At 42.4% G+C, this 13,745-nt stretch overlaps 1 protein-coding gene across 1 annotated transcript; it reads right to left on the bottom strand.

The window, feature by feature from the left end:
• Positions 1 to 3,240: 3,240 nt before the first annotated feature.
• fhdc2 (FH2 domain containing 2) lies at positions 3,241 to 12,469 on the bottom strand. Its single transcript, XM_061686416.1, has 12 exons — positions 12,289 to 12,469; positions 10,801 to 11,321; positions 10,652 to 10,713; positions 8,161 to 8,263; positions 7,861 to 7,946; positions 7,524 to 7,624; positions 7,248 to 7,318; positions 6,969 to 7,076; positions 6,340 to 6,410; positions 5,982 to 6,099; positions 5,697 to 5,861; positions 3,241 to 5,614 (listed from the first exon to the last, which is right to left on the bottom strand). Exons 2-12 carry the CDS (start codon positions 11,248 to 11,250, stop codon positions 3,764 to 3,766), a joined length of 3,186 nt encoding a protein of 1,061 aa, XP_061542400.1. The 5' UTR covers positions 11,251 to 11,321; positions 12,289 to 12,469; the 3' UTR covers positions 3,241 to 3,763.
• Positions 12,470 to 13,745: the final 1,276 nt, after the last annotated feature.

Here is a 13,745-nt window from a genome sequence, read left to right as displayed (position 1 = left end):
ATGACTTGACAGACAGGCTGGGCACTCATCATGGCAACCCAAAAGCTAGCTGCAGCGTTGGGCGCACAAATTTGCATTTGCTAATGTGTTATTAGCACTTTCTTCTGATAAGAGGCCTATACTTGATTGTTCACCAACGTTTGGTCTCCGTCACCAAAAGTGCCAGGAGTCACTAATTTGTTGTTAAGTCTATTTTTTTTTCAAGCCGATAGATGGGTCTAAATAATTGCTAAATGTAATCACAAAGTTGTTAAAGTGGAAACACGCCTCTACAGCATTCCGCAGACAGTGTGAACTGTGGCTCATTTGCATGAGTGGAGTGCCACTCAAAAAAGCCATAATTCATCCATTCATCCATTTTCCATACTACTTGTCCTCACTAGCGTGCTGCAGCCTATCCCAGCTGACTACATGCAAGAGGCAGGGTACATCCTGAACTGTTTGCCTGCCAATCGCAGGGCACATATAAACAAAGAACCATTTTCACTCACATTCAATTAAAAAAAATACAATACTGTACAGTATATTTTGTGTAGAGCCTCAAAACCCAAATACAGGTTCATGGTTGCCCCCTCATACCTTCAGACGTGAGGTACTTAATCGCTTTGTGTGCGGCGAAGATTTGTCAACTGTAATGTTTTGTGATGGTCCACTTCAGTGGCTTTCAGCTGCATCAATTGGTGTGCAGAGGGCCGAAATAAAGCAATTGTGCCGGTTAACCGCTGATGTAAACAAAGGCGTTGAAGTTCTTATATAGAGCGGGAGGGACGACTCAAACATGGAATAGTTAAAAACAGTTTAGCTCCACAATTGAGTATTATGTTTTCGGCAGTTATCTTCAAGCATGTATAATGTGTTGAGAAAAAAAAAATCTTATAATTTACTTTACAGGGTCTTTAAATAAAAATGACAACAAAAGCGGAACCCCTAGTGCTCATCATCTGTCGCCGGTCGTTTTCTACAATGTTAAATCAACATAGCTATACCTGACTTAATGATCTCTGAAAGAGCTAGCTGGCCCTGAAAGGGTCATTTTAAATCTGACTGGTTAAAGACCAATTGCTAGTATAGTTTAAGTTACATTGGCCGGCATTACTGATTCTAGAGGCCATTGCTGAAATCTTGACTGGACAAAAAAAAATTAACATCCACAGTGGCGGAGCTAGACTTTTATCCTTGGGGTGGCCAAGGCTATTTCGGGGTGTCCACAAACTATGACAATGAATTTGTTTCTCGACCAATGAATTGCAATCTGAGTCTCTAAATGTTGAAATGTACATAATAAGCACACGGACGATGACGTTTGTGCGGATAAATTAAAGTTTATTAACAATGTTTACAACTCAATGTACACAGAAACACAACTGCAACAATTTTTCAATAATCACAGCGTAACCCGCTGACACGGTTATCCACTCTCTCTCACTCACACACACACACGCACACACACACACACACACACACACACACGAGCTATTCACCCACACTCTCTCTGTCCACCTTACCGTTACCTGACTTGCTTCTCTTTAAAAAGAAGTTATATACCTTGTCCCCGTCTTTTCATTTCTCAACGGACCCTATGAAAAAAAATAGGCCAGTTTTGTAACCCTTAGCATCACTTACAATTGCACAATGTTATCAAATCCCCACTTCAACCCTAAAAAATGTCAGGGGAAATAGACCACCAAGTTTCATATTCAAACTTTCAGCTACTCAGTGGTTCCCAACTGGTTTTGCCTCAGGACCCAAAATTTAATTTTAGTCATTAAGTTGCAACCGACATGTTTGACATTCTTTAGCAACTCAAATTTATTTCACAAAAAAATTAGCCCAGTAATACAAAAACATTTATGCACTGTTGAAAACATGAAAACAGTTGATATGAAACATGAACAAACATGACAAACATGAAATATGAAATAAAAAGGCACCCTTTTTCTGAAGTAAATATAAAGGCAAACTTCTTTTTTTGTAGTTGAAAAAGGCAGGCTTCTTGAATCAAATCAAATAAAACACACAAAATACTTAAATAAAATTCAATTCACTTGAATTACAGTATATATGCTTTTTAAACAAGTTACACTTGTGAAGCTCATTAACGGCACTTTTGTGATGCCCTCAACTCCTTAAGTTTCCTTTGAAAGCACTCCCCTAGTTGGTCTTAAAAGTGTTTTTAGCTCGCCTGTTGTGCAGTACATTATGCATGAAATAAGATGCTGCATAGAAGGGGGAAAATGCAACAGCAAAACCTTTGACACTGTAGCCTTGTCAGTATTAAAGCTTTTAAACAAACATCAGTACGCCAACAGTTTAGAGACATAACAAAGGGGAAAACGTGAAGGATAATCTCCCACCCTCCTTCACGTCATCTTTCATTTGAACCAATTGAGCACGAAACAGCTTGCTGGCCGATTGTCTGCTAGTTTCAGTCCTCTAAAATCATTGGAGAAACACGGCAATATAAGCAGCAACCCGAATGAAATGTACACGTTGTGTAGACGCCATGAGATGTAACTTGTCCATGTGCCCGTGTCTGTGTGTGCCAGCGGGCGAGAGAGACTGGCACACTGCACTGGTTGCTTATTGAAACACTGCAAGTTTTCGTTTTTGCCGCCATGAGATGTAACTTTACGTTAAGTTTAGCTTGATAGCCGTGGCTGCTAGCAAAACGATCTCCTGTCTGCACACAAAAGTGATTTTAAACAGTGACTCATGAGGACACCACCGTAAAACTTACTTTAGAATAACGTCGTAGATTGTCAACGGGGCAAATCCTCTTCTTCTGTGGCGATTCTTCTTCTTCTCCTAATAAATGTGGATTACAACTCTTTCTGGTGCATAGCGCCAACTACTGTACAGGAGGGACTTAGCAGTCAATAGGCAGCACTGATTTCAAAATGCAAACGGTTCCTTTCGCACGTGCGGTGCCGTGATATGTCAATCATCTGGAGGAAGCTCCTGGGGGGTCCAATCAGATTTCAGGGGAGTCCAGTGCTACCCCCACTGGCTCCACCCCTGAACATCCACGTACACGTACTGGATGCAGTGCAGTGCAGTGTTTGAAAAAAAGCAATTTTATTGAAAACAAATATTAGAATTGTGCTCTTAAATGTACGTCAGTGTTCCTTATAATGATTAGGCCATCATAGAAGACTATTTTTCTTTTTTTTGGGGGGGGGTGGGGGGTCTGGTTTTGGTAATGGCTTGTCTAAGTTAACCATAGGAACAGAGAGAAACGCCTTTGTCCATATAACCTCCTTTATTTATGCTATATACAAATAATACAGTGAATAACAGCCATGACTATTCAAAAATGTTATATATTCTTCTGATACAAAACAAGAGGAAAAAAACAGTAAGTCTCCTCGCTGCCTCTTCAGTTTTAAAAAGTGCACAATAGATAGATACAAAGTTTGTACCACGACACAATGAGAACACAATGATTTTTTTGCAACGGATTAATACACTTTAACAAGAGCACAAGCGTTCTGACTGGGCACAACGTGATGATTTGGCTCTTTGTTCAAACACCAATTGAGTTGTATCCTATTGCCTGCAAAGGATACAAAGTGTAAGACGAGGTAGGGCTCAAGAGGATTTACTCTTCTACTTGCACATGAGACACATGACTTAATGTGACCCAAATAATACCAAAATCGATCAGTTACAAGCAGATGAATGAGCCTAATGTACAAGAACTCATTATGTAAAGAAATAACCAGCTCTGCATAGACTGAGAGAAAGGATCTAAAATATATTAAATTTACTTCCACAGTGGTTGAGTTGTTGTAGGTCGAAGCATTTTGGGACCAGGAATTCGTGAAGGATTTTTAGAGGTAGGACAGGGGCCCGTGTTTGTGGTCATAGTGTTTTTATTCCGGCCTGCAGACATGACAGCCGTACGTATGGTCTTTGCTGTGGCAGAAGACGGACTGTGGGCCGGGAGAGCCTTAGTGGTAGCTTGAGTCTCAGGGTTCGGGGCGACTCGTTTGGATACGCGGAGAGGACTTCCTCTAACTAATGCTGACTGGGTCCTGCTTGAGACCTTGTCTTTTGGTGGTCTCTCTAAGGTCCTATGGGTCAGGGGAGACTTTCCAGGAGTCTGTGGCTCTTTAGCAGTCTGTGGTCCCTCTCGTGCGCTGCTACTTCTTTTCTCCTCCGCATGAAGTGAAGCAGGCTGTGTGACTTGAGACGAACGCAAGGACAAGCGTGAGGTCGTGGGGTGGCTTAGAGACGGTATTGGGCCAATATTTGTAGCTTCAGTTTTGGGGCGTACTCTTGGAACACCTGTGCTATTGGAAGGTCCTGCACATGACCCAGGTCCTCTCTTGGCTCTGATGCTACTACGCACAGGACCCTTCAAGGCTCGACTCTCCTCCTTTAACGATGGAGAAGCTGGAGTTGTCGGATCAACCTCCCGCTCTTTCCTCCACTTGGAGCAAAGGCTTGGTCCTGGTCGCGGCAGTGGGGATGTTGGTGGTGACAGGGTGTCATAGGATCGGAGGCCTTTCACAAGCGTGTGGCACTCTAGAGTTTCCCCAACACGGGAGTATGACCTCGCAAGCTCCCCCTCAGGACTCAACACATCCAAGCTCTCCTCTGGGTGTGACTGGCTGAACTCTGGAAGACTGGAAGGCATCCAGTTTTCCTCGACAGGAGTCAACAACCCTCCTGTGTTTATCTTCTTCCTCAGACCCTCATCAGGCCCAGACATTGCAACACTTGCTTTAATCCCTCTGTTTAGTGGCTGTAACTCCACATTATCTGTAACATTAACAGATAACGATTCTTTCTCAGATCTCCGATATCGCAACGATGCAGCGCGGTTGTCACTGTCATCAACACGACAACTATTTAATTTATTCTGAACAGAATTATTCTTGTCAGTCAGGGGCACTCCAAAATGTTGTCTATGACTGGAGTTCTGCCTATTAGTGCACAGTAAAGGGGTATCTGCGTTGATAGCAGCACCATTCCGACGGGAGTTGGGCGAAAACTCAGTGTTCTTGGTAGCCTTCTGCTTACATGACAATGAGTCCTCATTTGTAAGTCCACTTGTTTCTGATGGCTGTACTTGGAGAGAAATACTCTCGGACCCATGTTGCTCTACCGTGAAGCCACGTCCATGTTGTGAATACGATCCAACGTGAGATTCTTGAACAACCTCCATACACTGATTGATTACCTGGTGTTGCCTCGACTGACTCTTGTTGTCTCTATCTAAAACACTTTCTTGACCAGCCGGAGAACAAAACCCATCTGTCTCGGGAGAGCTACAAAGCACAGTAGATGTCTCGTGGTCAGACGAGCTGTTTGAGTGACAGCTGATGGGAGTGGGGCTGCTGCCCAGCTCTGGGAAGCTCTTGTCGCTGTGCAGGTGGTGAGAGTACCTGCGCGTGTCAGAACTTCTCAGGCTACGACGGCTCCAGGTGTAGCTCAAGTTCTTCTCAAGGAGTCTCTCCAGCTCATCTTGGTTCTCCTGACTGTGAGGGTCTCTGGTCAGGCTCTGGCCCAGGTCGAGACCTGTGCAGACAGCCACGGACCGACGTTTTTCACCAATCACCCTCTGACGTTCCAGACGTTTCTGCTCCTTCAACTCGCGCTCTGCATTCTCCTATGACAAAAGATAGGATGGTGTATTTAGCGGCAAGGCTACCTCTACATGATAAAAGGCTCGTTTCATTTCTGGATCTAACCTTGACAGCTTTTTGGAAGCGCTGGCAAAATAAGTCAAAGACCCTGCAGGCCTCCTCTAATTTAAATGTGCTATCTTCCTCACAGAAAAAATCCACCAATGCTCGACTTGACATCCTCATGCCCTCAACCTCATCTTCTGCCTCTTTTAGACGCTCCTCTGTCACCTGCACATAGATGCAAACACTTTAATAAACAATACATTTGTCCGTATATTTTTAGAAAATATGTTAGATGGTTTGTGTGACCTTAAATTGAGAATGAGGGCATTAATCAATGAGCTTTACCTCTAGGAAAGATTGTGTATGCTGGAAAATCTGTCTCTCTGTCCGGACATTCGCTTTCAGCACCAGCACTCTGCTTTTTAACTTGGATAAATCCTCCAACACAGACTCCTCGCACAACCTACAGTTTCAAAAACTGACATTAAAAAGAGTTTTACATCCTAAACCAAGAGTCTAGCTTAAAGGACTACGCTCTCAACCGTCATGGTCAATAATGGTTTCACAAAAGACTCTTAATAAGGAGAGCTCAATTGAACATTAGTTTTTTTAAGCCTGTCACATGGGTGGAGTGATGCTAATAAGATGAGGTTGTAATATTCATAGTCATTCAATGGGATCCGTGTTTTGGGAAGACACTGACCTAGAGGCGGAGCCAACATGGCCCAGTTGGCTAGGAAATGACAGTAAACTCTGATCCTTCTTCACAGCTTCCTGTGGAGACAAACAAATGATTAGACCTATTGTTCCCAATAAAGTAAAACGTAATTTGCAAATGCTGACAAACTCATACGCTCTGAGGATCAGTCTGGCTACAGTTTTGTGGAAGAGAAAGAAAGAGGAAAAAGCAGTGTGTTATGCGCACAAAGTCTTTGTAATATCGAGGGGAAAAAGTGTTTATAATCGGATAAAATATTCATATGTTTAACAGCTAAGTTCCATACAGTAGTATACATTAATTTGGTAATATAATTAAATATTTGTGACGTTCCGGTAATATAATTAAACATTTGTGAAGTTTTTCATTTTTTTCTATAACTTGACAATATCTTCAACAATCATCCCTTTTACACTTGTAATATTCTAACTCTCCCAATATTGCAACATTATTCTCATAAAATTACAACTTTTCTGTAGTATTATATAATTGTTTTTGTTGTAATTTTACTTTGTCGGGATTAATTTTATCTTATCCGTGTTTTCCTGACTTTACGTCCTTTTTAACTGGTTCTGGTTCTACTACAGTATAAATATCAAAACCTGAGTTCTTACCATAGCTACAAAATGAAGCAGGTTCATGCCGGGTTTGTTAGCTTTGGTGTCAGCCAGTTTGAGCAGTGATGAAATTCGGAATCCAGCTGCATTCCCTGAGTATCCACCCTGAGGAGTCGCATACAAGGTCAGATAAACAAACCTTTGAATAATTTAAAAACAAAAAATCCAAGGACATTTTCCTAGCGTATAGTGTATCTTGCAAAATTCAAAATTTGGCTTTGTCTGGCTCAGGAGAAGAAAACAAATACTGTCTTAGATAAAGAGAGAGCCACTTACAGCATTCATGTAGTTCCCTGCTTTAAGCACCAAACGGAGGATGGAGTGTAATTCAGGACAGCTCAGCAGTTCTAAAAGACAAAAATGAGCAAACTTATTTTAGTAAGAAACAAGAGTCCTTACTCCTGGTGTTAGGGTTCTCTTAAAACAAGAAGATCATCTGCATTCTGCGTTTTCTACTTACCACCCTGGACTAATTCAATATGGGAGCATTCAAAAAGGCCAAGACAAAGATCTTGATAGCACTAGAGTGCATAACTCCCGCTGTTACTTTACCTCTGGCCGCCTCCCTCAGACATCTGGCTGCCACACACAGAGAGGTCAGAGCAGGGTCAAACTCTTGCTGTAGGATCATGGCATCCAAACGTAGGCGAAAACTAATTGAAGGGGAGCAAGGGGGATGGATGAATGAATAAGCATGGATGAGTGATGATGAAGACAAAAAAGGCACTCCTGGTCATCACTTAAGTAAACACACGTCATTTCAAGAGGACGCATGTGAGTCACAGACTACTCAAACTATGAATCAAGCTGGAAAAACAAAAAATGCACACTGGTTTCACAGGGTTATGGTGGGTAATAGTATCCAAAGCAGGGCTAAGGTGGAGTGTACCTGGGGACTTCCACCAGCAGGAGCATGAAAAGATCAGGCTCTCCAAGCCAGCGACGTTCCCCGGTAAAGCTCCTCAGGCGAGATTCCTGAAAGAGAACAGATGTTGAGAAAAATCCAGCAAACCAGAGTGCTGTTTAACAGTCGATTCCAATATCTTTCACCATGCTCCTTCTGCGGAAACAGACCACATCATACAACACGGTGTAACAGTGAACGTTTTGATCATCCTAACCAGAGCCAGACGATGAGTAGGCGGAGGAGGTGAGGAGGTTGGCTGAATGGCGTGGGGGTGCGCTTTACCTCCTCATTGTCGGGTAGCAGCTTGCAGAGCTCCGTGAGCTTCTCTGCGCCGTAACGATCCCCAACTCCATGCCTGATATCCTCAACTATCTCCTTAGCCGGCCTTCGGGGGGGGAAAAAAGAACACACCAAATGCCCTATCAGTATGTCATCATGCATGCAATGGGGCTACCAGACATGCAATTGTATCATTTCCCAGTTCCCTCCTGTGAGCAATATCACCTCTTTGTTTTCACCGAAACATGAGATAATGACATTTTTCCTTTTCTAATCAGTCAACATGTACAGCAGAGGCGATTGGTTGACGCCACACTGGAAAGTTGTGTCAAAAAACTGATCTGGTTGACTTCTGGCTTTCTTACCCAGTGACACTGCTCACCTTTTACTCCAATTGTTTATTAACCTCATTAACCTCATCTTATGGCCAACCACACACCCTTATACTCCAACACCAGGATGCTACTGTATGTACTGTACACAGCTGATAACAGTTATCACTGTCCTAAATTTCAAATATTACTCTCATAAGTGCTTACTTATTGACTAAATACAGTAGCCTGTACACACTCTATTGTCACAAGATTATGTTCAGTGGAACAATCTCAAGAAATCTGACATAAGAACTTGAGCAAAGATTAGTTTCTTGCAATAATGAGTGATTACAGAGTTCAGTCATTTAGGCATATCAGGAAAACTCTTATTAATGTAGTTATGTAAATCAAAACTGAGATTTATTACCTCGGCCAAGCACAAAAGAGCGAAGTTGTGAGGTATTGTTTGAACTCTAACAAACTATTCAGCACAATAACAACTGTGACTTCACATCATTTTGAAAGATCACTATTATTACATTTATGTGAGGAGCGGTAGAAAGTTAAGTACATTAAGGCAGTTTGCCCATGCCCCCAAAGTTGGTACTTTCCCATATTGACTAGTCTTATTGAGAGCACCTTATGCTCCAGTTGTTAACCCCCCCCCCACCCCCCACCCCCATCCCCCATTGGGACTTGGCAGATAGCCTTAAGTTAGAGTGGATGACTTGAGGCCACCAGGAAGGTCCGTCATAGTAAGGGGTCACTTAAACAGGAGACACACTCTGAAGGGCCCTGGCAGGTGTCAACTCGGACTCTCAAGTGCTAAACTTGGATACTTTAGGACGTCCAGTCCATCTGTTTAGATTGGAGCCTCCCCTGCACCTGTCCCCCTGCAATACCGACAGGAACACACCCATGCATGACACATACATCGCCCCCTCTGCCTTCAGTCTTCAGACACCAACTACATGCTGTTTGATTTATGGCAGTTCAAGTCAAGTGTTGTCCCCCTTGGGCACAATTGAACATGTCTGTTTCCTGCACTAGTTTATCTTGACGGGACTGGACCTCAATCAAAAGGATGAAACCAGAAAGTGATGGAAAAATTTTAGTTTTAATTTTTTTGTTAGTAAACAGAATTACGCAAAAACTGCTACACTGATTTCTAAAAGAGTCTGTGTCCATTGTATCCCAGAATTATTTTATTTTTAAACACTTTTGATAACGTTGCAAGATAATGTTTAGTTGTTTTTTTCCATGATTTCTCATTGTATAATGCATGAAACATGCTTGCGCTGATTCAAAATAGGGGTGGACATTTGACAAAATTCCCTTGGCCGACGATGGAGAAAATGAACAACGAAAGTATTGTTATTTTTTGCAATATAATTTAATAAAGCGGCACGGTGGCCGACTGGTTAGAGCGTCAGCCTCACAGTTCTGTGGAGTTTGCATGTTCTCCCCGTGCCTGCGTGGGTTTTCTCCGGGCACTCCGGTTTCCTCCCACATCCTAAAAACATGCATTAATTGGAGACTCTAAATTGCCCGTAGGTGTGACTGTGAGCGCGAATGGTTATTTGTTTGTATGTGCCCTGCGATTGGCTGGCAACCAGTTCAGGGTGTACCCCGCCTCCTGCCCGATGACAGCTGGGATAGGCTCCAGCACGCCCGCGACCCTTGTGAGGAGAAGCGACTCAGAAAATGGATGGATGGATTCTGTTATAAAACATTTCAAATAAAAGAAAATACTAGTAAAAATTTAGTTTTTTCCATTTATATTTTGTCCAATAATATTTTTAACAATTAAAATGTAAATGCTTTGTAACAAAACAGCATAGCTGCTATCATGTACTCTATTTAATCTTCAGATAGCAAACTTATTGAGACTGAAAAAACAATGCCTCTGAGTTGTAGCCAAATAGGGCACTTCATTAGCCTCATATACTTCAACACAATAATGAATCTACATAATTCTGCAAGTGCAGCTAATTGATTATTATATCCATTGATTCTATTGTGTCATTATAGTTGTTATAGCAATCAAGTTGACACCTTGATAATTAGCTAAGAACACTAGTTAACTAACAAGATGTCAAACGTGTCTAACAATGTCAGTTTATGTGTTATTAAATTATTTAAGCGCTTGTTCCAGTTCCAGGTAAGAAGAATGGGCTTACATTTTGAACTGGCGAAGAAATATGCCAATGTTCATACTGCGTTTGGAGTCCAGTAGAGTGATCTGTAAAATGAAGGTCATAGTAAGCTGAATAAAACAGTATTTTTGTTTCAATTATAAAAAAAAGACCTGTTATTTGAATGAACTGACCTCTTCTGGGCTATCCTGAGGAGTTCTGCAGCGTAACAGAGCAGACCGTCGTCTCGCAGTGGCGCTCCCGTCCTGAAGCTTACTGTCCTTCTGGCCGAACAGCTCGTCCAGAGAGTGCAGATCAATCGGGAACTCGTCCTCGCCCAGGCCTACACCGCTCCACACGCTCTTCCTCCCCTCCACCTTCTCTTTGGGGATACGCTCCCAGTTGAGTTTCCTCAGCCGGCTCCGATGGGCGCTGTCCGTCCGGCTCAAAGGCAGTGAGGAGGCAGGTGGAGGCGGTGGAGGAGGGGGAGGTGGCGGCGGCGGTTGAGGTGGCAAGACAGGCACCGCCATCGTGCACGAATCCATGACTTTCACTTGTACGGGCGCTGAATCGGCGGGGAGAGGAGGCAGTGTTCCATGAAAGGCACGAGATTCCTTGACGGCGACAGTCAGGTTGATGAGCATAGGGGAGAGGGAGGAGGGTCAACTTGGTCGGAAACAATCTTTCCAAGCTTACAGTCGCAAGGTCCACCAGCCTAAGCAAATAGAGCACAATGACAAAAATCAAATCTCTGGTAATATACGAGCACAAAAGGAGAGAGGAAATCAGGCTTATCCAGGGGTTTTGCAACCGTAAGAAGCCACAGATGACCTCAACTGACAACTAGCCTGGTCTTCCCTTTCATTAGCAAAAGACGTGGACTTGCAACAACCTCTGCTTCTATTTTTCATACAAATTCAATGCATTTTTTTATTTATTTATTTTTTAGTACAGGGAAAGTATATGTTGAGATATGACTTCTGCACAGTAAGCTCTTTGAACTCATGCTTGTCCCATCCTGTTCAGCTCACACGTAAACTAACACACCTCCAGCGTGCATCTACTCCCTTGCAATTAGAATAGATCAAGACACCGCGCAGATGTTAGAGTGATGCAAGGCTAACCACACACACCAAAAAAGTGCAGGGTGAAAACATTTTTTTCTTCTTCTACCTCATTATAAGAGGTTTGTTAACAGCTGAAAGCTGGTTGCACACACTTGTACCGGCAGGTTTAAGAAGGATTAGTAATGCAATTAGGGATGACTCAGAAGTTTCAGCAGACTGGCTCAAAGACGAGTCGTTGATCACGACGCAGTTTGGAAAGAAATACGTCTTAATATTTGGGTTGATGTCAACTTGTGGTCGAAGTTTTTCAAAAAAAAAGTCTTTCTCTGAGAGTCGCCTGAGCGCAACTTTTTTTTTTTTTTTTTTTTTTTTTTTTTTTTTAATCTCCGTGATTTAATGTGTTCACGTTCAACACGTTTGAAAAATCTAACACGCAAACACCAAATGGCATAATGACGCATTTCAAAGCATCCAAAACAGCGCATTTGGTTTCAAAACCCCAATTTTCAACTATTTCAACTTTCCATCAAGTTGTCATTCTATGATTAAATATATCCCCATTAGATGAGATATTACGATGGGTGTGACTGTGAGCCCAGTCAAGCGTTCACTTACCTGGCGCGAGCGACCAAACCACTCTATCGGGGAAATAACCGCTTTAACTGAACATTTCACCCCCGCTTTTGTTTCATCTCCATCCCGGTGAACAGACAACCGACTTGAGTCAACTCGATTTTGCAGAAGCGAAAACTTGTTGTCGGGGACGCGCAGGCGCGCTCTCGCTCTCGCAGCCTGATATGTGTTGATTGTTGTGTCCTCCCAGTTTTCCCATGGGGGGACGGATTTAGGATTGTCGGGCGGGAGTGCGCTATAGCTTTTACTCAACTTTGGTAATCTTTTGGATTTTTACAGTGTTTACAAACTTGCCAGGTTTGTTCAAATGAAAGTGAAAGTCCATCACAGGACACTTTTTCATTTTCACAAATCGGAGCAGGTTTGAGATCACACTCCTAAAGTGTAGGACTATGGAAAGCCATTTCAGCATTTATTCAATATCCTTGATATCCAGTTTAAGGTCCATGTACTAGTATGCTCTTTGTACGCACTAGTAAAACAATTTAGTGCACTAGTATGACTAGGGCGCATTAGTAGAATGAGTGTCTTACTAGTTAAGGTGTTTTTTTTCCCAGCCACTAGTGCAACTTTCGGCCTACTAGTTCACGGTTAAACCTTACGAGTAAACTAATGTGCTGCACGAGTAACACTAACTAGGCCCAACTAGTAGGCATGTGTGTCACACTAGTAGCCTCCTGGACCCTATTACCAAAATGCCAACTAGTAGTACTTTTAGTTCTGCAGGGTTCTTAGGTTTAACGTATAGACAAGACCAAGCAACCTTGCCACTGCAAATGCCACATTTGTCAAGTTTTCTAGCACTTCATCCACATTTGTGATGACCTCTCAGCATAGAAATGCGATTGCCTCGTGTTATTTCAATGTTATGCTATTAAATGTTAAGTTGATCAAATTCCATGCGAATGATACTTGATTTAATCGTGTTTATCTTACGAACATGAAATTATTGATTACCAATTACATGTTATACTTAAGTAAATGAAAAGTGTATAGTGTTTAGTGTAAAACACATTGTTAAGGATTATCTTTTACATACAAGAATCGCAAGGGATGGAAAATGCTCCACATTTGCCCATTTGTCAGTCTGTGTGTACCTTACACTTTACAGCAGGGATTCCCATACTTTTTCAACACAAGATCCATGTTGTAAATTGTGGTTCGTCCCTGAGGGCTTAGGCCCAATATAATATATATAATATGTTGCCATCCATCCATCAATGCTCCACCACATATCCTGTTCACAGTCAGAGTTGGAGCCTATCCCAGCTGATTGAGGGCAAGAGGTGGGGTACTTCCTGAACTGGTCACCAGTCACTTGCAGGGCACAAAAACAAGCAACCATTCATTTTTACATTCATACAATTTAACCTACCATGCACATTTTTGGAACTTGGGAGGAAACATGGAAACATGCAAACTCCCCAACAAGGCAGATG

This window comes from Phycodurus eques, chromosome 9 (assembly GCF_024500275.1).
Source record: "Phycodurus eques isolate BA_2022a chromosome 9, UOR_Pequ_1.1, whole genome shotgun sequence".
NCBI lineage: Eukaryota > Metazoa > Chordata > Actinopteri > Syngnathiformes > Syngnathidae > Phycodurus > Phycodurus eques.
The sequence above is the reverse complement of the archived record's forward strand: the minus strand, read 5'-3'. Positions and strand labels throughout refer to the sequence as shown.

What these genes read in the sequence shown, in the direction of transcription:
- fhdc2 (XM_061686416.1), bottom strand. Translation starts at nt 11,250, where the DNA reads ATGCTCATCAACCTGACTGTCGCCGTCAAGGAATCTCGTGCCTTTCAT. An exon ending in TCTGAGGGAGGCGGCCAGAG is followed by an intron (nt 7,319 to 7,523) that starts GTAAAGTAACAG and finishes TTTGTCTTTTAG; the next exon opens with AACTGCTGAGCTGTCCTGAA. An exon ending in ATACACAATCTTTCCTAGAG is followed by an intron (nt 5,862 to 5,981) that starts GTAAAGCTCATT and finishes ATCTATGTGCAG; the next exon opens with GTGACAGAGGAGCGTCTAAA.